This window comes from Glycine max, chromosome 19, assembly GCF_000004515.6.
Source record: "Glycine max cultivar Williams 82 chromosome 19, Glycine_max_v4.0, whole genome shotgun sequence".
In the NCBI taxonomy this organism is placed as follows: Eukaryota; Viridiplantae; Streptophyta; class Magnoliopsida; order Fabales; family Fabaceae; genus Glycine; species Glycine max.
In genome coordinates this window covers 44,922,242-44,943,633 of record NC_038255.2, presented here as the reverse complement: position 1 = coordinate 44,943,633, position 21,392 = coordinate 44,922,242, and the positions used below count along the sequence as shown (strand labels likewise).

Below are 21,392 nucleotides of genomic sequence, written 5' to 3'. Positions count from 1 at the left end.
ATATGTGGTTTTAAATTATCAATCATGTTTGAATATATAATATGAAATTTAAACCATATTTGCAACTTAACAAATGATATAATAATGGTTTTTCTAGTACTCGTTTATTTTGAATTGTTAAGCGTAATTAAAATGTGTACTTAAATTAATTACAATAATAGATTTTGGGATAAAACATGTACTAAGCTATATACAAATTGATCATGAGATGTCACCAAATAGGTTGGTTTTGTTTGATTAATCGTCTGGTCTTGTTTTGTTTGATTATTGGTCTCTTCCTTCTTCGTTTTGTATTTTATTTTATTCATTTTGACACCAAATAAGTATTCAACATCAAAATCAATTATTCTTTTCATTCAAATCATTTATATTTTAAGGTAACATCAATATTTAAGAGGTACATTTTAATCTAGTATTTATTGAGTGTTGTTTATGTTCTTATTGATATGTAACTAATTGAAGGGGTTAAAATGTAACTTACATGAGAATAAAGATGTGATCAATTTGGTATTCTATCAGTAATATTGATTGACTTAATGAAAATTCCATAAATACTGGTTCTTAATTTAAGAGACCACAATCCAAAATAATTCATACTAACAAAACATAACTTGTAAGTTTGATTTAAACTAACACAACTTGCGGGGTATATATTGACTAGAGAGTATATGTCCTAATAGTATGCTTGCAACTTGCAAGACCCTTTGTCTAAGAAAATACTTGAACATAGTCTCAACTTCTAATTGCAGCAAAACATTTTTGAAAAATGCCTCCGCTCTTCAAACAATCCACAAATTACACTACCTTAAGGGGGGCCACTAACTTGATCACACGATGCATATCCCACAAGTTAACACAATACTAACTTGACAATATCTAGTGCTTATCATCATTAACATGAAAACATGCATATAACACCACTAACAAGGTTTGTAACAACGAATAGTAATAGACATATTACAAAGAATGTCATTTATTAATGAATAAAATAATGGTGTCAAATTATTTATGTTTAGTATATTTTTTATTTTAAAAAAATAAAACTATTAGTAGGTACATAAAATATGAAAAAAGCTTCATATTACCATCATAAGAGACAAAATTGATGCAACTATCAGCAGGAACTGAATGATCTTTTTGTTTAGTATATTCCTGGTTTCTGAAGTATGCAGCAAAGCCCTTGGATCTTATTTTGACACTGTACTATTCTATGAACAAGCAAATATTTGCCTAGAGATAATGCCCCACCCCCAATAAAATATGCTGTTATTAAAAGTAGTGAAACCTAATGGTTGTTTTGATGCCGATTTTTTTTTTTTTTTATGAAGTTTGCTCCAAAAAATTTAAGATGCATACATTTCTTCAAGCTTATGAATATTAGTGTTAATTGACATGATATATCTCAAGCTTGCAGCCTGATAAAATATAAGCCATATTTTTTCTAATGCACTGCAAAAAACTGAATATTTCCTCTTATACTTTTATGCAGGCAGATTGAAACAGACAGCAAATTTTTGGAAGCACAGCACATCATGGACTACAGCCTTCTTCTAAGTGTTCACTGTCGAGCTCCCCAGCATCTGCGTTCTCTCGTTTCACACAACCAAAGTAGAAGTGTGGATGGATTAGCAATGCTTGCAGAGGAAGGTGAATCTTTTGTCTCCTTTATTGACTTATATTATTGCTTTTTCTAGTACAACTTATAAACATGAACTGATCCGTTTAAAAACTTTGCTATGCTAATAATGATTTGGTAGACCCTCTGGAGGATGAAGTATCCTATCCACAAGGCCTTGTTCTAGTTCCTCGAGGAGCAGATGATGACAGTGTTGTTGTTGGCTCACACATGAGGGGTAGCCGGTTGCGAGCTTCATCTGCTGGTGACGAGGAGGTGGATCTACTTCTACCTGGTACAGCAAGGTATGGTTTCTTGATGTTCTTGGCTCGGTCGTTTCACCTTCAGGTTAAATAACTGTGTCCACATCTAGCGCTCAACCATGTCTGGAACAGAATTGTCAAAACGTCTGTGGTAAATAAAAAATTTAACTTTTAACACTATGCATAATTAATACTTCAAATTCTACGTATAATTAACACAGGTCCATAAGAGCATCTTTTACACTTTTGCTCCCTCCAACTTGACATTTCATAATAGCATCATCATTCTCTTCATTGTTTCCATTCTTTCTTCTCTCTTCCTTCACACTCACAATCATCTCCGTCCATCTTTGTTTCAAGATCATATAAGAAACAAAGTATAAGACTGAATAGAAAAAACTATTTGACTAAGCTGTAAAAACAGACTACGCATCAGACTGAACAGCCTAAATGCAGAAAAATGAGAAGGTTGTAAATTAGAAACCAGCAAATATAAATACACAAGCTATGAAAGCCCCTCACTGAGCAAAGTAAAAAGCACGCATGACTAAGTTAAAAAAGAAAGCATATTAGCCTACAATTACAGCCAGCTTTTTCTGAATATAAGCAACTTTCTAACAAACTTTACAAGCAATGACACAAACTACAAAGACACTAAAATATTTTATTATAACAGCTTGGAAAAATCTCAATTCTCAACAATCTCACACTCTCTCTCCATTTTCTCATTTGGGGTCTCTTCTTTCCCCCTCTCCAATGCTTCCTTGTATGACCCTTTTACACGACTCGACAATGAAATGTCATGAACCGCTTTATGTTCACATTCTGGTATCATAGGAGGAAAATTTTCCAAACTCTCATGGTTAATATCATCCGAGGAATCCATGGGAAGGTACCCTTCATTGCAACTCCTATCAACACCTATTGTTTTCTCGTTTACTCTTGAATTTTCATGTCCCCAATAGTTCAACGTGGAAACCAATCTGTTCAACCTTGAGATTACAAGGGTCAGTGCCCAATCCAAGAATGGCACTTGGTGGATTATTGTAGAAAACTTGTTCACCGCACCATCAAATTTTTCTGGCAGGAACACTATCATTAGCACAATTTCATCAACTATGTCGAACACGTGGGTTGAAGGGGGAAACAATTTCTCCGTAAATTTTTCAATTGCTAGAATGGCATCATCGATGAAGGAGAGAATTGTTAGCCATTGGATTTGCATGGCGTAGATAAAAGGGGTGGCAAATTTGGCTAAATTTGCTACCCTTCTCAATGTTGAACCTAATGGTCCATTGATATGTTGTGTTTTTTCTATGGCAATGTCAACAGTTGCTAAGATGGAGACTCCACTAGCATGTAATGGACGATGCCTTGAGTTCATTCTTGCGGTTGTCTTAGCCTTAGAATTCTGAAAATCTATATAAAAGAAATACACGAAAAGACAAAAAAAAAAACATTAGTATAAAATTTCATTATTAAATTTAATTGTCTCCGAACGTGAGATCATAAATTGGCTATTCATTTTCTTCAAATGGTCACATGTGTGTTACTGGTATCATGCAGACTACCAGATTATTGCTACATGATATGTTGGAGCCATTCATAAGAAGACCATATATTCTAATGATTAAAATTGTTCTTTTACACCATATGTTTTAATTATTACCACAATATAGCAGACTAATACGTATATTTTTTCTTTCCAAATTGTTGAGCAGACTCCAAATTCAGCTTGGTGTGAACATGCCATCAAGGGCAGAGCAGATTTCAGAAAAACAAGAAAAGCAAATGTTCCATGAGGTGTACGATGTGGTGCTGTACCTTGGTATCATTGACATATTGCAGAACTACAACATGACTAAGAGGATTGAACATGCATATAAATCTCTTCAGTTTGATTCATTGTCTATCTCAGCTGTAGACCCTACGTTCTACTCTCGTCGCTTCCTGGAATTTATTCAGAAGGTGTTTCCACCAAATGCAACGACAGGTTAATCAAGATGATTTAGGGGTTATATTTTAACCAGTAAGTTTATTTAGAAAGTGTGTATATTTGCACTTTTCATGCTTGCTCCAGAATTTTTATAGTGGGTGACCACGTGGGCACCTTGTTGATGGTGGTAATAGGAATCGAGTGAATAATGAGGTAAATAGATTTATCTCATGTAGAGTTATATATATATATATATATATATATATATATATATATATATATATATTATTGACTTAAGTTAAAGTTTTTAATAATCTTAACCAATTGTTCTAAAATATACTCTATTTTAAGAATATTATTTTGTGGATGTATGATTTGATACATTTTTTATCCGGTTCTTTTTTTTTCCAAGAATATGTTGATAGTAAAAGATATTATAGTTGTAAAAATTATATTATAAATAATAATAGAATAAAAAATTACATATATCAAAATTCTCTCACTCTTATAACTTATATGTGAATAAAATAAAAGATAAATATAACAAATAATATTAGGCTATTGGTTAAAGGATAAAAAATGAAAAGATTTTGTCGGAGTCTTACAAATAGTGAAATAAATATTTATTTATGATTTTATAGTTTTAAATGAAGTTTAATTAATAGTAAAAAATGTGTTAGAAAGAATATCTTACTAGAAACTATCTTATAAATATACCTTGATTATGATTTCTTATTATTTAAATTTTTAAATAAAAATTAAAAATAAAATAAATAAAATGTTTAATTGCATTTTTAACTATTCAAGTATCACAATTATGTGATTTTTGTCGCTCAAAGTTTCAATTGCACAAATTCTACATCAACTATCATATCATTAACACGTTATTTAGTGCCATGTCTTTAAAATTTATAACAAAAAATTAAAAAAAATTAAAATCACACAATTATGATATATAAAAATATGCAATTCTCATAATTGAAATCTAGGAAACCAAAATTATATAGTACTGATCAAATATATTATCAAGGAGTTTAGTTAATTTGATTTAACGTGTATAAACTGTTATAAATCTCATGATTTCTGGCTTTCATTCACATAAAAAAAAATCTAAATAAAAAGAAACAAAAGTAAAAGTAAAAGCAAATGGTGGGAGTGTCTTTGGGCTGGCGAATCGCGATGCTTTCTTGGCCTAAAAAGTGTGGAGTGGGGGCCAAATAATTGTTTAAACTGAGGCTAAGCTTGCATTCATAGCTGCCAAGATAATTGCGCATGAAATAAGGGCCAGGCATCGAAGAGATAAACTACATGATTTCATGTTCTGATGTTCATGCTGATCAATATATGTGATGAAAACAATCTATTTTCTATGCAGAATAAATGCGTAGCAATATTGGGCAACACATACCGCTATACGTCAAAATAATATAGCCATCAAAACATGGGGCATCACTTAATAAATGATTAATCGATTTTTTTTTAAGTAGACGTCGTCATTTGCCATGCCAAGAGTGTTTTCTAGTTGTAGCAAGCAATCCACCATCATTACGAGCTTCCATAATTATAATTAACGTCTTTTCTTAAAAACTAAAATAAATAGATATGAAGGATGGAAATTCCAGTTAAGACTTAAGAGTGATGATATCTATGAAAAATATTTACATAAATCTAGAAGCTAGTCATATTATTATTTAATAAATAATGATTAATTAATCCATGATCAGTTACTATGATCTATCATTATCATTTTTATTGTTCACAAATAATCAATCATTATCAAAGATATAATTGACCTAATTCATTGAATTTAAGATTTTTTTTGGTGAAACAATATTTAAGTTTATTAGGTTTATACTAGTATTTTTGAATACTCGTACTGGGTAATTAGTCACAATCAGCTTAAGTAGCTTCATAAAAGGCGTGCCTATTTTAATATGGTTTAATGGTCCTATAATTTATAGGAATAAATTAAATTGAAGGGTAACTTTATGTTAGTAATATCACATTTATAGTCTTTGATATTTGTGTTTTTCTTTCTTTGATTTTATTTTATATTTTTTAAGAAAATCCATATAAAATTCTTAAAAGGAGAACCTGATCAGTCTTTTTTCAATTCTAGAGAACAAATCCAAAAATAATATCTAGCTCATAAATACTTATCCATCTAAACAGTCTATGAGGATAGAAAGTGTTCTCCAAAGGAAACATTTTTGGTTTAAAATATGCAATGATGGAGGGGAATAGACCTCTTACCCAATGTCAACAATGGAAGTTTCGTGTTGACATGAAATGGGCCATTCGTATTGGTGCCATCCCGTTTTGATAGCTACACTCCAGCTCATGTCTTGGCCAGGGGTTCAGCAACTGGGGTACACAAAGTACACATGAAGACCCATACAATCACAGATCTAACATCTTAAGTCAGTGAATTATAAAAAATAAAATCAGTTGGTTTAATTATAGAAATAGAAATAAAATAAAATATAAAAATATAAAATTTTATTTACAAATTCAATAAATTTTAAAAAATGACGGGTATAAGTGTACACCCTCATAAGTCCGCCACTGGACCTATATCCATAGTTGTTTCGTTTCCTGTGTAAAGAAAGCATATCCCATCTCAATTCTCAATTCTCAATTCACTACCTAAACTTGTGAGGATGTATGTCATTCTTGCATTCCGTGTTGGATTCGTATTATAACACGAATTAGATCAATCTTAAAATATGATACTGTATGTAATGAACATGTTATTAGAAATGAATACGGTTCATGTGTAGTGTAGGTAAAAAAATAACATTATATGGGTTTAGAGTGAAACAATATATAAGGTTTCTTATGTAATATTTATAAGTATACATACCTTAAAAAAAAGACACATAATTTCATAAAATTGACATTTTATAACAAAAAATATTATTATCTATCATCTATAAAATAAAACATACAAATTATCATAAAAAAAGTAATTTGTTGAAGTAATTCGAGATACAAAATCATTAATGATGAATTGATGATATTATTACCATCAACATCATAAAATCATTAATTAAGTATACGAATCATCATCCGATTGTTGTCTGTCATTTTACAAAATAAAATATGCAAAAAGTTATCATAAAAAGTGTTTTTTTTTTTACATTTCAGGATGCAAAATTATTAACGATAATGTTAACATAAAAAAACCAATTAACCTTCTGTGGTGACATTAATGATCTTAAGTAGGATTTTTTTAATCCTAAATATAAAAAACTTAAGTTGATATGTTCCGACCGCAAGTACATATAGTAGAATTATTTAAGCGCAATCTACAATTTTAACAAACTCAAGAGTTTGGATAACTTGCATTAATTTAGTGGGCAGAGTCATTTGCAACTCTTTACATTTAGAGGAAAGATTATCCAAATCAACATCCAATAAATCACTATAAGAAGAGGTAAAGTGATAATTAACACAATATCTTTCAGTTGATCATCATTTAATGACTTTAACGTTTTTGAACCAAATAAAAATTTAAAAGATACTTTCAAATGTCTTTAATTGCTATGGAAAAACCGTGGAGGTTGAATGTGAATATGCATTTGATTTTTTTTTTAACTTAATGCTTAGATGAGTTGAAATTTGAGAATTGAAAGGATTGTAAAAACAAGGAAGATCAAGTTGAAGCATCATTGTTAAATTGGGAAGTTGAAGACTTTTTTTTTATCCCTCCTCACATTAAAATTGTCTAGACTTTTTTTTTTGGCCCCCTTGCAACCATAGATCCTGGATCATCTTTCGTCAAAACTACTCTCGGAGAGGTTAAGTTTAAAGAAATTTTGAACTCGAGAACAAAAAAAGGTCAGGTTGGTTTTCTTCAATTTGTAAGCGTTAACTCAATTCTTGACTTAACTTGTTTGTCTTCGATTTGGATAGGGTGGAAAATAGATGTTTTATCTTAAAAGTTCTATATAAAAAAGAATAAATGAAACTAAAAATTAGAAAATTTTATTTATTACTTTTTTTGTAAGAATTTTATATTTAGTATAGTCGGATTGGATCAGATGCAAATTTTCTAAATTTGATATCCGACTATGTTTTTAAACCAATTGAATCCATTAACCCTACTTAATTTGGGTTACATCAGGGTGGTCACAAAATAAATAAAATAAAAAAATATTACAATGAATTATCATTGTTGCCTACTAGTCACATCTTATAACATGCTTGTGTTCGCGTTTAATTTTCGTTGTACGAATTCCTAAATCACATTACAAAAAACAATTTATTAGTTGGTGCAAACACAAGCACTATTACACCTAGATAAGTAGATATGAATCTAAATTATAAAATATCTGGGTTTGCAGATTTGACAGATGGGACGAGCACACCCATATTAAAAGGAGAAAGAAGCATGATAATGGTAGATTGTGGAATGGGCGTAGAAAAGTATACAATCAGATTACGAAAGAATAAGGCATCAATTATGGTAGTGTATGGATTTATGTACAAGTTCTACGGTACTGTAAAAAACTTGAATTTTCAAGGGAGAGGAGGCAGTACGAGAATGAAAGGCATCAATAATCAATTATGGTGTTTTAAGATAAACAACTAATTAGTTATAGTAGTTGGCAGCTATCACATCCTTTATTTTAAGAGATTTATTTAATACAACAAAACTATAAAAAAAATTTATAAACTAAAGAAAAATAAAAATGAATAATAGAGATAAATAACAAAGAAAAAAATTACATCAATTCTAATTTCAATATGAGTATCCATCCAAACCAACCTTAGAACCAAATTCGGTTAGCGGGCGAAGTTAAATCTTTGTCATCCTAACGTATACCAACCGTTATAGAATTATTCCAACATAATAGATAGAGTGAAATTAGATTTGATTTTTTTTAATAATATTTTAATTTGAGACTCATGAATAAAAAAATATAATTAATTAAAAGAGATTTTTTTTAAAAATAAATTCTCCGACATAATAAATATTTTACATTAATATCATGATAAAAAAAATGATACTTTTAAAGTTCAAAGTCTTTAAGTATATAATAATGTTAAATATTTGAAGAAGAAAAAATTGCCCATTCTTACAAACAAAATTTTCCACTATAAAAATACATGTGATTCCATATCATTAAGGGGAAGTTTTTATAGTGAAAAAAAAAATCATACATAAAAAAGTCGATTCCGGGATAAAATAAGTTTGGTTAATCTTGATATGTTTTCTGCAAATTAAAAATGTATATAAAATATATAATTAAAACTTTCCATTTCCTTTGGAAAGTTGAATTCCTACTATTTTCTTGAAAATGCTTTTGTGGGAAAGTTAGATAAAATTAATTTTTGAAAATGATAATTTTCTGACAATCTTTTTTATTAATTACATACCAAACATGATAATTATAATTTTTTTTAAAAAAATTCCTTCTACTAATTAGTAAGGATCTCATTCCTCAAATAAACAGGGGTTACGACCAAAAAAAAAATCAATAAAGGTTTAAGGTGGAAGAAACATAGGCATGGTAACTAAAAGCCAACAGAAAAAAGCAGCTAGTTTGAAGATTTAATCGAAACCCAAGCCGGGGTAGAACTTGAATAGCATAGCAGGCAGCACTGCTTTGAGAGTAAACGACAGCAATCAGTACCTTGCACGTGGGGCATGGAGTTTGGACATGGGACAAGACCCTCGCATGAAGTTGGGAACTCAACATATTATTATACACTACACGTATCATATCACAAAACAGAAAAAGAAAAGAATAAATACGTTGTTGGTGTGTGGGGGGTGTGAGCTTAGGACAAGTGATTGTGCCTGAACTCAGCCAAAGGGAGAAAGTGTGCCCTTTTATCTTCTTTCTCTCTCTCTTTACACTTTAACACACCAAATAAATGAAAGGCGTAGCCTTGCCTAGCCCAACCCCATAAGCCTCTTTCTTTTTCTCTCTCTCACTTGCATACGTTCCTTTCACTGTACTTTTTGACACACACGTAACACATTCATCAGAGGAAGAGAGAATGAGTTCATCCTCAGGTCAGAGCAGTGGCTATGATCTCTCTTTCAAGATCTTGTTGATCGGAGATTCCGGTGTGGGAAAAAGTAGCCTACTAGTCAGCTTTATTTCAAGTTCTGTTGAAGATCTTTCCCCCACCATTGGTAATTGTAATTCATTCATTACATTCATGATTCAACCCCCTATTTTCTTTTCTTCTATTTTTTTTTTCTAGTTTTGTTATTTCTATGTTCAACCTTTGCATGCTTTGAATTTAGCTGTCGCACTTGTTTTTCTTATACATTGTTTGCAACCAAATGGTGTCTCTGTCTCATGCTTGTCGATCTATTGTTTAAAGTGACGCTGATGAAGTTTTGAGTGTTGAATTTGTGATTTTTTTTTCAAATTATTGTCAGTTTAAAAGTTGCTTTACATTTCAGGTTCATCCAAGTTCTTCTATGTTTTACTTTGCTTTCATGATTGAATCTCTTGGTCTTTGGTTATTGACTCTGCCTAGGACTTGTGTAGGATTGACTGGTCTTTTGTTATGGTTCTTTTATGCCACTAGAACTAACCAGAAATTGAATTTATGTTCCTCTTGTATTGTCTATGCTGTTTGTCTGACTTGAGTTTTGATATGATCTGATGTCGTTTCTATAATATGTAGGTGTTGATTTTAAGATCAAAACGCTCACAGTGGGTGGCAAGAGATTGAAATTGACGATTTGGGATACTGGTAATATAGAGTCAAAATCTTGTGCTTTCAGTTCTTAAAATTAGACCTTTTGTTCAATGATTCAATCCCAGCAGCATGTGATTCGAATAGATGCAATAAAATGTCTCTGATAGTGTTTTGGTTATTCATTGACCAAAATGACTAATTTAAGTGGTATATTGACTTAAAATAACATTACATCTGTTGCAGCTGGGCAGGAAAGGTTCAGGACTCTAAACAGTTCTTACTATAGAAAAGCACAAGGAATCATTCTCGGTATGCTAACTTTATGTGTACATAAGAATGTAGGATTGTTTTATTCATCCCCAACAGAGACTTCTCTAGAATTTCTTTAGGGAGAAATTTGTGTTTGCAACTAATATTGAACTCTGTTTTAGCATTATACTTCCATCGATGCTCTTCATATTTGTTATTCAAGTGTGATGCCTGACAAAGATGGACTAAAATTAAGCAATTGCAAGGAATTATAACATTTATTACTAACCTTTGTTTCAAGGTATGCTTTTGATGTTTTATGTTAAATGTTTGAAGTAAAATAAATTCTGCAATTTTATCAATTGTTAGATAGGTTTTACATTAGCAACTAGGGAAACAAGGCCTTTCTCAAGTACATCCCCTGTTGCTTTATCTTTTTGGTAGTAAAATGGTTCTTGCCATTGTCTTTCGTGTCCCTTTTATGGCATGAAGAATTTCTTTTACATATTTTCTTGGGGCTGAAGGTGGCCTTCTGAAAGCATAATTTTGTAATATAGTTAAGATGGATAAAGCATGTATTTGAATTATTGCTAATTAACATATTTTAAATTTTAATAATTTCTACTTATAGAGTGCTTCATTTTCTTCACTTTTAGTTTATGATGTCACAAGGAGAGAAACCTTTACAAACTTATCAGAAGTGTGGTCTAAGGAAGTGGAACTCTACTCAACTAATCAGGATTGTGTGAAGATACTAGTTGGAAATAAAGTTGATAGAGTAAGTTTTATGCTCCAGTATTGGGCCTGAATATATGACCAAAGGCAATGAATTTGTAATTGTCATGAAATGTTCCTCATTGAAATAGTTGAAAATTCAAATCTTATGATTCTTATCTGCATTAAGACAATGAAGCAAAATTCAAGTTTTGTCTTTCCATCTGAAGCAAATTAAGACATTGTCTAGCTTATCAAAGCTCCATACTATTTTGCCACTATAATCTATCTGATGACGTTCATCAGAAAACTGGATCCTTGCATTATCAGCCAGATTAGAGCAAAATAGAGTCCTGACACTTTCACTGCATACTCATAGTAGCATTTGTTTTTGAACTCAATGTCAATTCAGTGAATTATGAATATCTGGATTGTTACATGCATGCACTTTATGCAGCACTGTCATCTGGAACCTTCCCTATTGTCAGAGCAACCTAATTAAGCCAGCAATTAACAATTTAATGGACATTCTGAAACTGATGAAGGGCCTTGTGGAGATATATGAACTATGACATTGACATTGTCTTGCATTGATGTCATTTCCCAATGCATATAGCATAGGTTAAGATTATAAGATGCTTAAATTTATCAAAATAATAATAAAAAAATATAGACCCCCCAACTTTCTAGGATTCCTAGGAATGAATCCTCTCACATGAGATTTTCACATGACAGGCAGCACTGTCCCCATAATTTTTACGGTTCATTAATTTCTTAATGACTTATTTCTCTATTTCTAGGATACTGAAAGGGCTGTGAGCAGGGAAGAGGGTTTAGCACTTGCTAAAGATTTGGGGTGTTTGCTTCTTGAATGTAGTGCCAAAACAAGGGAAAATGTGGAGCAGTGCTTTGAGGAACTTGCTCTAAAGGTACAGTTTTTAGAAGTTTGCTTCAGTGCTGTTTATGTCTTGTACATAAGACAACTTTCCAATTAACTGACAGTAGGGTCATGAATTCACCCAAGCTTAAACATTTGCTTCAAAAATATAATATTTCAAATGAAGAAGTTGTGTGAAGTTTAGGTGTTTTAGCTAGTAATTCTTGGGCTTACATTAACAGATGTTGATGCAGAAGTTCCTACCTAATATTTGCTTCAGTTATCAGTAAGAATAGACATAATAATGAAGAGTGAGTACGTTATCTGGTTTTATGAAATTAGGTTAATATTCTAAAAAAAGTTTCATTATTGATTATAGGAAATAATTATTACTTGGAAAATATAAGACATGATATTTTGAATGAGTGAATCGTTTGCTGTGTTTTGTTTTTCCTATCATGACCAATATGGCATCATTTTGTAGATAATGGAAGCTCCTAGTCTTTTGGAAGAAGGATCAACAGCAGTTAAAAGGAGTGTTTTAAAACCAAAACAAGAATCCCAAGCATCCCAAAATGGTGGTTGTTGCTCTTAAATTGATACTTGCTGGCGTGGACATTGAATCTTCTTAACTAGCAATCTTGGACAAATCTTGTATATGTAAGCTTCTTCCTTAGTTTCTTCTGCCATTGTCTTTTGATTGCTTAATTACTTGTATTACCGGAAGGAGGAATTGGCAACAATGGTGTCTATTAGCTTGTGTAAATTTGTTTGCCTATGAATGACTGTATCATTTATGTGTTGCTCCCAAGTCACAAGTCAATCCTGATACTACAACTACAGTTTCATACAATTTTCTATTGCGCACACTACACCTAACTAATCCGACAATTTGGTTAACCCCATTGAAAGGAAAAATGAAAGTATATAAGCTAGAATTTTATTTTACTCCAAAGTACTATTTAAAGCTCTACTTAACATAACCAGCTTTTGGAGATTGGCATTGCAATGTAGGACATGACCCGCACAGACTTGGTACTTGTAAACCGAGTAATGATTACTTGTGCAATCATGTACTCACAAACTATACAGATGGCTTTGTCAAAGAATACAGTGCTGCCCCACTTACAGTTATAATATAGTCTGCGATGTTATCAGTACATGTTTGAGAATATGTTGTGGAAATATCATTACAAATTTGTACGCAACTTTTTGTTGTATAAATACAAGTGTGGCTGCCAAATTCCTTGCAAACTATTGTGTCGGTGTCCCAACTTCTACCTTACTTTGAAATATTTATTGCACTTGAAAATTTAAATACAACCGCATCAGTGAGATTATGCAAGAAGCATCTCACAGCTCAATCTGATGTTGCCAGCAAAATATCTAACATACTGCATAATTAGTCTAACTAGACAAAATGAAACTATATAATTTTTTTCCTAAACATGTCCTGCTACATCCAATTTTTTAGATCCTTATAAGTTTCTTCCTCAATAGAAAATTACTAGTTTGCATCTGCAAATTGTATACAACACTATATTCCATAATGCCAGGAAAACATATGATGATTTGTCAGTACCTGCCAGAATTCATAAGCTGCAGCATGCATACATGCTGGTTTCAGGGTCGATGTTATTGAGGAAATTGAGCCTCTGGGTGGATCAGGTTTACTGATCTTTATGGTTTGAGACTATATAATAAGTTAAGAAATCAAAAGTAGTATAGAAAGTCAATCAAGTACTTGTATAAGAAAATGCAGGAAGGCAAACATGTACCTCTGATTTTTGGATCACACTAAGATTTGTGTTACCTTTAAATTTGTTTTGGCACTCTATTCAGAAAAGTTTCAATCACAGTGCAGAAAAAAAATGTCCAAAGAGGAGCATACTGCCATGTTCAAACTTCATCTAACTAAGTATGCAACAGGAACAGTAGCTAAAATCTGTTGAGGTATTAAAGATATCAAGATATGCTATTTTTAACAAATTTCACTCATTTGCTTTTTGCTCTCATCCACGGCAACCTTGATGTCCCCAATTTCTTTGTCTACAATGACAGCAATAAAATTTAAGAATTTCACGCAAACTATCCAAATTTTCTCTCATTATACCTCCTAGTGAGTTTTACTTTGATAACCTCAATATTTGCGAAATTATAGAGTTTTATCTTAAAGAGATTTATGAAGTATTGATAGGACCTCAACAAGAGTACTGGACCGGAACAAATAATAATTAAAACGAGTTAAATCTGACTATTGTTTTCACTGCTTATGGCATGTTTATAGACGGATCCCCTTACCATGTTGAGCATTTTGTTTCAAAAAAGAGTCTTAACATCTTGAATTTTCTATATTTTAGTACCAACTTTAGTATTATATTTTAATCACCCATTTCATCATTATTCTACTACTATAGAGCTTTGAATTTTTTGTATTGTCCTTTATTTGTGTAATCTAATCTTTCTTCTTTTTCTTTTTTCCGCCCACTATAGTTGGGAAAATTTATTTTTACAATTTTAATTTTCATCTCCTTTTCATATAATTTTAAATATTTTAAATTTATATTTATATTTGTTAAAAATATAAAAAATTATAACTATCATTACTAGTTGAATAATAATAATAAAAAAGGAATAAACAATTTGATAATTGCTCCCCTTTGTATCTACTATGGCTCCGTCTCTGGTTCTTAGGGATCAAAGTATGATCTAGAATTTACCAAGCGTAATTTTAATTGGAAACAAAAAGGATAATTTATGACTGATTGGTTTGAAGAAAAATAAGAATTAAAATTTATAGAAAACAGAAAGATTTACTTTTGGGTTTAATATTTTAATACGTTAGAATGCAAGAAATTGGTTTAATGCAATGGGAGAAAACATTAAGATTAGGGTTCATTATATTTCACCTAGAATTTGTAATTTCTAATTTGAGTTTTTAGTTTAATTTCTCGCTATGTCTATCGGGTTTTCTAATTCATTCAACAATTAAACCTTCATCCATAATTCACCACCTTAATTCCTTATGTGAAACTGAATATATAAGAATAAGCATTAAGATTAGAAATTTGAGGTTGTCGTTAGGCACGCATTACTTGGGCACCTATATAGCCTCTGCTTGAAAAATTGGGTAGTCTCGGTCTTCTTAGAACTCATCCTAGGCAGTCAACGCTCTGTTTGTGTTTGAAACACTGCATTTTGGTCTCTTTTCTTGGTTATTTTACACTTACTCTCTTCCCTTATTTATTACCCAACATAGAAACCTAAGAAAAAGAGAGATATAAAAGTAGAATTCTAACTAGCTAAATTTTGGAAAAGTAAACTAGATGGTTTCTTCTACTTTGACACGTACATTTTTTTTTAATGATCAATCTACGTCTAAATTTGCAATAAATGGCTTAAATCTTCTTTAAAATCTCAGAAAAAATACATATTACATGGAATTATCTCACATGCTCCGTCGAAGGTGATGCTATGATCGAAATTCAAGTCATGTGCATCAGTTTGTGAATGCATATTTTCATGGGGTTATTTGGTATACCTAAACAATCTTGTGTTGACATTTTTTGTCCAAGCAACAACTATATTTTGGTGTTGTCAATTCACTATCCAACAAGGAAACGCCTCTTTTTTTTTTTTTTTTTAAATGCCATGTTAAAACTTAAAACTATTTAAAGCCTTACATTTTTAGTTTCTACTTTCTCACAAATAAATGGCTTCACAAGAACCTAGCATGTAACTTTAAGTAGCAAAGTTTGTGGTACGCGTTCCATGTCCACACGTTTCAAAAATATAAAAACTTGTATTCAACATTCTCATCTCACCTAACCAATAAAAAAATGCCAAGGGTCTAGCTACTTCTCAAAACAAACACCTTGCAAACAAAATTGCACCTGATCGAATAGAAATGCTAGCAAATACCCACCTAAACACAAAATTCTCCAACTTAAGTGAATCAATGATATTGATGAATGAAAGCTATTTATTCATTCACAACATAATAACTCTAAAAATAATTGTGTAATAGCGATTAGTCACAAATCAAGTTCAGAAAGAAAACGTTGTCAATTACTTTAATTTTCAAACAAATATTACTACCGTTGACGACGCTGAAGAACAGGGGAGTGAGACTTCACACTGGACTGAAAACGAAAAAAATATATAATAGGTAATATGATGAGATAAAAAAAAAGTGTTTATCTGATATCTAAAAATTATCCCTCTTAAAATGCATCTAATTAACCTAATTTTGGATAAATTTTTATATGTTTAGTTTGACATAAAAAAAATAATTCTACACCTAAAGTTGATTTTGAATTGAAGTATTTAAAAGTAACTTGTGTTAGATAAAAACAAACTATACAAACTCTTACTACCAACTTATTTTTAAAATAAAAATACTTAAACACAAATCATTTTATTTCAAAATCAAGAATAAAAAATATATACACTTAACTGAAGCATTGACTGTGGAGAAACATGTAACAACACAAAATAAAAGAGTAACATTTATTAAATTAATCAAGTTACCATAAAAGCCAATGTTAACTTATGTCCTATTAATTGGTTAAGGAAAGTAAATCGAAAAAGATTTTCAAATACACTTTCATATAATTTTCAATGAATTTTTCTCTTTTAATTTCTTATTAAGACGAGCGATAAACTGAAGGAATAAGGCAAGTTTTGACTGAAACAGCTAATTAGTACACATTGATTCGATGACTCAAGTTCTGTCAGTTAGGCAATGGCTTTGCTTGCCATAGGGTTTTTTCGCTTTCCGTTGATGAGTTTGATGGAACTTATCTTTCTACCACATTCATATATAACTGCAGCTTTATTCTCTTTTGCTTTAATATTTTCCCTACTGATCTCTCTCTCTCTCTCTCTCAGTTTTCTCACATGCATGACGGTGGTGTGTGTGATCGACTTAAAAAAGGACCAATGAACATTAAATACCAAAAACTAGCTAGAATGATAATTAAGATAAAAGAAATGAATAAAATTAATTGCGAATCACATATTTACATCCCCACTAATTGAATAAATTCGAATTGGATTGTGTACCATAATATGAATGGAAAGAATCAGCAATTAATTGTGTACATACAAGGCTAAAAACAATAATAAAGGTCAATACTAAAAACAGATGGATGAGAAGTTCTCGGAGAGGCTAATTTATAGGAAAAAAGACAGACTTGAACTTTAGTAATGGCAATCCACCAAAGAAGTTGCTGAGAAGACAATAACTTTTTCTTTGGCCTGAAAAGGAAACAAGTTGGATTCTCTGAGATGATCATCCTCAGGTGCCGGAAGATTCAAGTCCAAGTTCAAAACATCTTTGTGTTTCTTGGCTTCCGGAACTTTAGGGCTTCCATCACCACCATTTGCAATATTAATTGCCCCAATAATAGGTGCACTCAGAAAATTTCTATGCTTTCTCATGTGTCCCCCCAACGCTTGCCCAGATGAAAATTCTGCCCCACATATGGAACACTCATGAACTTTAGCTTTAGCATTAATAGTACTCCTAATGCTGCTGCTATTATTATACAAAGCCGTTGATAATTGTAAGGTGAGGGGGGTGCTTGTGGGGTCACAATAATCATCATGATTATGATTATTATTATTATTATCGACTTCATAATTCACAAAAGTAGTTGCAACTCCTTGCTTTTCTTCTGCACTTGCCTTGGAATATTTCTTGTGGCTGGCTCTGTGGCCACCAAGGGCTTGAAATGAAGGGAAGCATCGGTTACAAGTCTTGCACTCGTAAAGGTATAACCCTCCCTTGTTGGTGCGTGAGGGTTTTGGAGTATTGTTGTGACCTTGAGCTAAGAGAATCAAACAATTTGCCATGTCCTCCTCTTCGTTCCTTGATTCATTTGAGGTTGTTGGAATATCAAAACCTACGGAGTTGTCGGTGCTGCTTCTTCCTAAACTGGAACATGTTGTTGACATGGTTAACCTAAGTGGGGATGGAAGCCTTTGTCGCTTGGTGCGCTTGCCCTTGATGATTTGCATGTAATCCTTGCACACCGCATGTAATTCCTCTTGCTTTTGCATGGTAAAGAGAGAATGGAAGAAGCAATGAAGAGAGTGGAAGCTGATGTAAATAATGGCACCTCTAATAGCTAGTAACGTATTTTGGGTTTGCCAGAGTTGCGTTTCCAAACTTGGAAGTCTTATATTACAGGTGTGAAGTGAAGAAAGAGAGAGAGAAAGATGCAATGTCAAGCATGAGGAGGCGAGGAAACGAGTGAGATTCGGTTGGCTTTGAAGCAAACCCATTACTTTTTCGCAACGATTCCTTCCTGGAGGATTGGTTTGCAAGCCTGGAACCACTCACAATTTCCAAACTTTCACCTCTCCTTTTATTAGCTTTTCCTTCTTAGATTGTGTATATATATATATATATATATATATATATATATATATATATATATATATATATATGTTTGCTCTTAATTTTTAGCTTCCTTTACTTCAAGCAATACATCTTAATTTAACTAATTCTAACCTCATTTTAACTAACAACCAATCACTTCCAAGTGTAGGATTATTTTTATGGGTAGAACACAATCCTTAATTAATTATTTCGAGTTGTAATACGAGATTATCTGCTATTAATTCATCATTCGAGCTATAGCTGCCATGCTATTACATGATTGATTATTTATGGGTATATAATATAATCAAGACGGCCATAAACACGATCCAAATACCATGGGTATAAAAATAAGCTTACGTGTGCGTAGTAGTATAAATTGAAGTTATTTTCATATTATAATTTTTTTTTATCAGATGATTTTTTTTTCCTTCAAAAACTACTGAACTAAAAGTTCATATTTATCTCTCTTTTTTCCTTTTACTTTTTATGTTAATTTTATTGATATATCTTAAAATTAACATAAATAAATATAAAGTTTTCAATCAAGCATGAGGAAATCATGACTATATCAAGTATGTATTTACTTGCATCATTAAAAATATTTATAAAAAATTACACCTATTATAAGTAACAAGAAATTGTGAAACATGAATAATTATTTTATTTAATAACAAGACATATTAGCAACATTGTTGCTCAGAATTCGCTCTCTTATATACATTCACGCGATTTTAATTAGTTGTGCCAATGGAAGTTATGGAAGAACCATACATCTCTTAAGAAAATTATCATGTATTGAAAAGAAAAGAAATGTTAGGTTGTGTGTGTGTTTATCAGAGTGCAGCTAACTGTTTGGTGAAAGAGCTTCGATATGCCACCTGACTTAAGTAATATTAATTAACAACACTATATATTTATCAAAATTTTACACTTGCACTGCTTAACAATTCTTTAAAAAATATAAAATTAAGCATGACTCATTTCGTTTTTTTTTTTTTTTTGGTAATGAGAGAGAACATAGAACCAATAAAGGAAAAAAATTACACCCTTGAAAAACTGCACTCCCCTAGCATCAGTCAGGAGATGTTGTTTCAGACCAAGTAGAGGGGATTCCAATTCTAGTATCGCACTTCCAGAATTCTAACTCATTCTAGCAAGGAAATCAGTACAAGCATTGCCTTCTCTCAAGGTATACTTAAGTTGGAGTCGCCATCAACTCTTGAACACTAGCTATAATAGTTGCGTATTGATGCCTACTATTAAGGTGTTACAATTTTTTATATATTTGAAAATTAAATTTGTATTTTTTATTTTTCAGAAATTAATTTGTCATCGTTTTATATTTTTTGGGATAAAAATAAATATTTATCTAATATTTAATGATATCATATACTTTATATATATATATATATATATATATATATTAAATAGTATATTGTCAGTCAAAATAAATTAATGTAACAAAAATCAATTTATACTAATAATTTAATATTCGTTAGAAATTTATGCTGACAAAGACAACCTCAATGCCTAACCTTTAGCAAATGGCTTCTTCTTTTTTTTTGGTAATGCATGGAAAAGTAAGTAATTAACATCATTCCAGAAGAATGATTTTCCTTGAGAAGGGAAAGAAATGAATGAAGAAAAGTAAAGAATAAGGAGTAGTACAGATGGAGGTTGCTGCGGCGGTGGTGTAGAGGTTCCTTGGTGTAACGTATAGACTATAGAGTATGAGAAGATAAGGAGTTCAGAGTGGTAGGGGAAGATAGATGAGATTCTTAGCGTAAGGAATTCTAATGAAAGGGGCTTTGAGTTTGAGAGAGGCACGTAAAGGGTCTCCGCCAGAAATTCAGCATCAAGTTTAGGTTTTTGTTGCTGGTATTGTTAGTGCCTCAAAGCAAAGCATCTACCTCAGTACGTGCACATTAATCTTAATAAAACTCTTGTTAATTATTGTGGATTTAATTATTAATCAATCAAAGCAAGAAAAATACCTATATGTAGCCGCACTAATTCTCCACCTTCTCGTATCTAATTAGAATATATATATATATATATATATATCATCAATATATGTTGCTTTGACAAGAGACAAAGCGACTCTGTTGCCGATCACCAGAACACCGTGTAATCCAATAGATCTCATTTGTTGTCACACCCATCCACTAATTAATAGTTTGTGTCAAACACGCTATAAACACCCTACATACCCATTGATTCTGTTTTCAGTATCATATGAAAATTTACAGTGTAAATTTAGCTGGAAAATTTTTGTTCATTGGGAGGAAAATTATTGAATAGTCAAATATTTTTTTTTTAATTCAAGAGGAAAAGTTAATAAAACTTAGTTATGTGTGTCATATGTATATTGGTCAAGATCAAGGACACATATCCAGATTTAATAATTTCTTAGAGGGTTGAACATGTATATGATATTGTAATTCAGATGAACAAACCGCATCACCAGCCATTTGAATCGTTGACACGAACGAAGGTATCGATTGTTACCTTTATAATTAATAGAAAACATTCTTTTGGTTGTGTATACAGATAAAAACACCAGGACTAGCATGGTCAATTAATTAGCTAAATAGACAGCAGCACTACATATTTACATGCATCTGACCTTTAATATATTCTGTGAAATCTGCATTTATACAATTTAAGATCTTTTTTTTTTGTTG

General features: G+C 31.4%; 3 protein-coding genes across 3 annotated transcripts; 1 reads left to right on the top strand and 2 right to left on the bottom strand.

Moving 5' to 3' along the window:
• Positions 1-2,566: 2,566 nt before the first annotated feature.
• LOC102669902 (uncharacterized) lies at positions 2,567-3,403 on the bottom strand. The gene is made up of 2 exons (XM_006605176.1): positions 3,379-3,403; positions 2,567-3,297 (listed from the first exon to the last, which is right to left on the bottom strand). Exons 1-2 carry the CDS (start codon positions 3,401-3,403, stop codon positions 2,567-2,569), a joined length of 756 nt encoding a protein of 251 aa, XP_006605239.1.
• A 6,150-nt stretch (positions 3,404-9,553) lies between these two features.
• Positions 9,554-13,138, top strand: LOC100527726 (ras-related protein RABC2a-like protein). The gene is made up of 6 exons (NM_001249569.2): positions 9,554-9,962; positions 10,466-10,534; positions 10,724-10,789; positions 11,386-11,507; positions 12,244-12,372; positions 12,805-13,138. Exons 1-6 carry the CDS (start codon positions 9,824-9,826, stop codon positions 12,913-12,915), a joined length of 636 nt encoding a protein of 211 aa, NP_001236498.2. The 5' UTR covers positions 9,554-9,823; the 3' UTR covers positions 12,916-13,138.
• Positions 13,139-17,346: 4,208 nt separating this feature from the next.
• On the bottom strand, positions 17,347-18,513 carry ZFP6 (C2H2-type zinc finger protein 6). Its single transcript, NM_001317536.2, has one exon. The coding sequence runs from the start codon at positions 18,381-18,383 to the stop codon at positions 17,523-17,525; it is 861 nt and encodes a 286-aa protein (NP_001304465.2). The 5' UTR covers positions 18,384-18,513; the 3' UTR covers positions 17,347-17,522.
• Between the last annotated feature and the right edge of the window lie 2,879 nt (positions 18,514-21,392).

Coding starts and splice junctions, on each gene's coding strand:
- LOC100527726 (NM_001249569.2), top strand. CDS start 9,824: ATGAGTTCATCCTCAGGTCAGAGCAGTGGCTATGATCTCTCTTTCAAG. Junction 9,963..10,465: donor AGATCTTTCCCCCACCATTG/GTAATTGTAATT, acceptor TATAATATGTAG/GTGTTGATTTTAAGATCAAA. Junction 11,508..12,243: donor TTGGAAATAAAGTTGATAGA/GTAAGTTTTATG, acceptor CTCTATTTCTAG/GATACTGAAAGGGCTGTGAG.
- ZFP6 (NM_001317536.2), bottom strand. CDS start 18,383: ATGCAAAAGCAAGAGGAATTACATGCGGTGTGCAAGGATTACATGCAA.
- LOC102669902 (XM_006605176.1), bottom strand. CDS start 3,403: ATGAATAGCCAATTTATGATCTCAC. Junction 3,298..3,378: donor TAGCCAATTTATGATCTCAC/GTTCGGAGACAA, acceptor TCTTTTATATAG/ATTTTCAGAATTCTAAGGCT.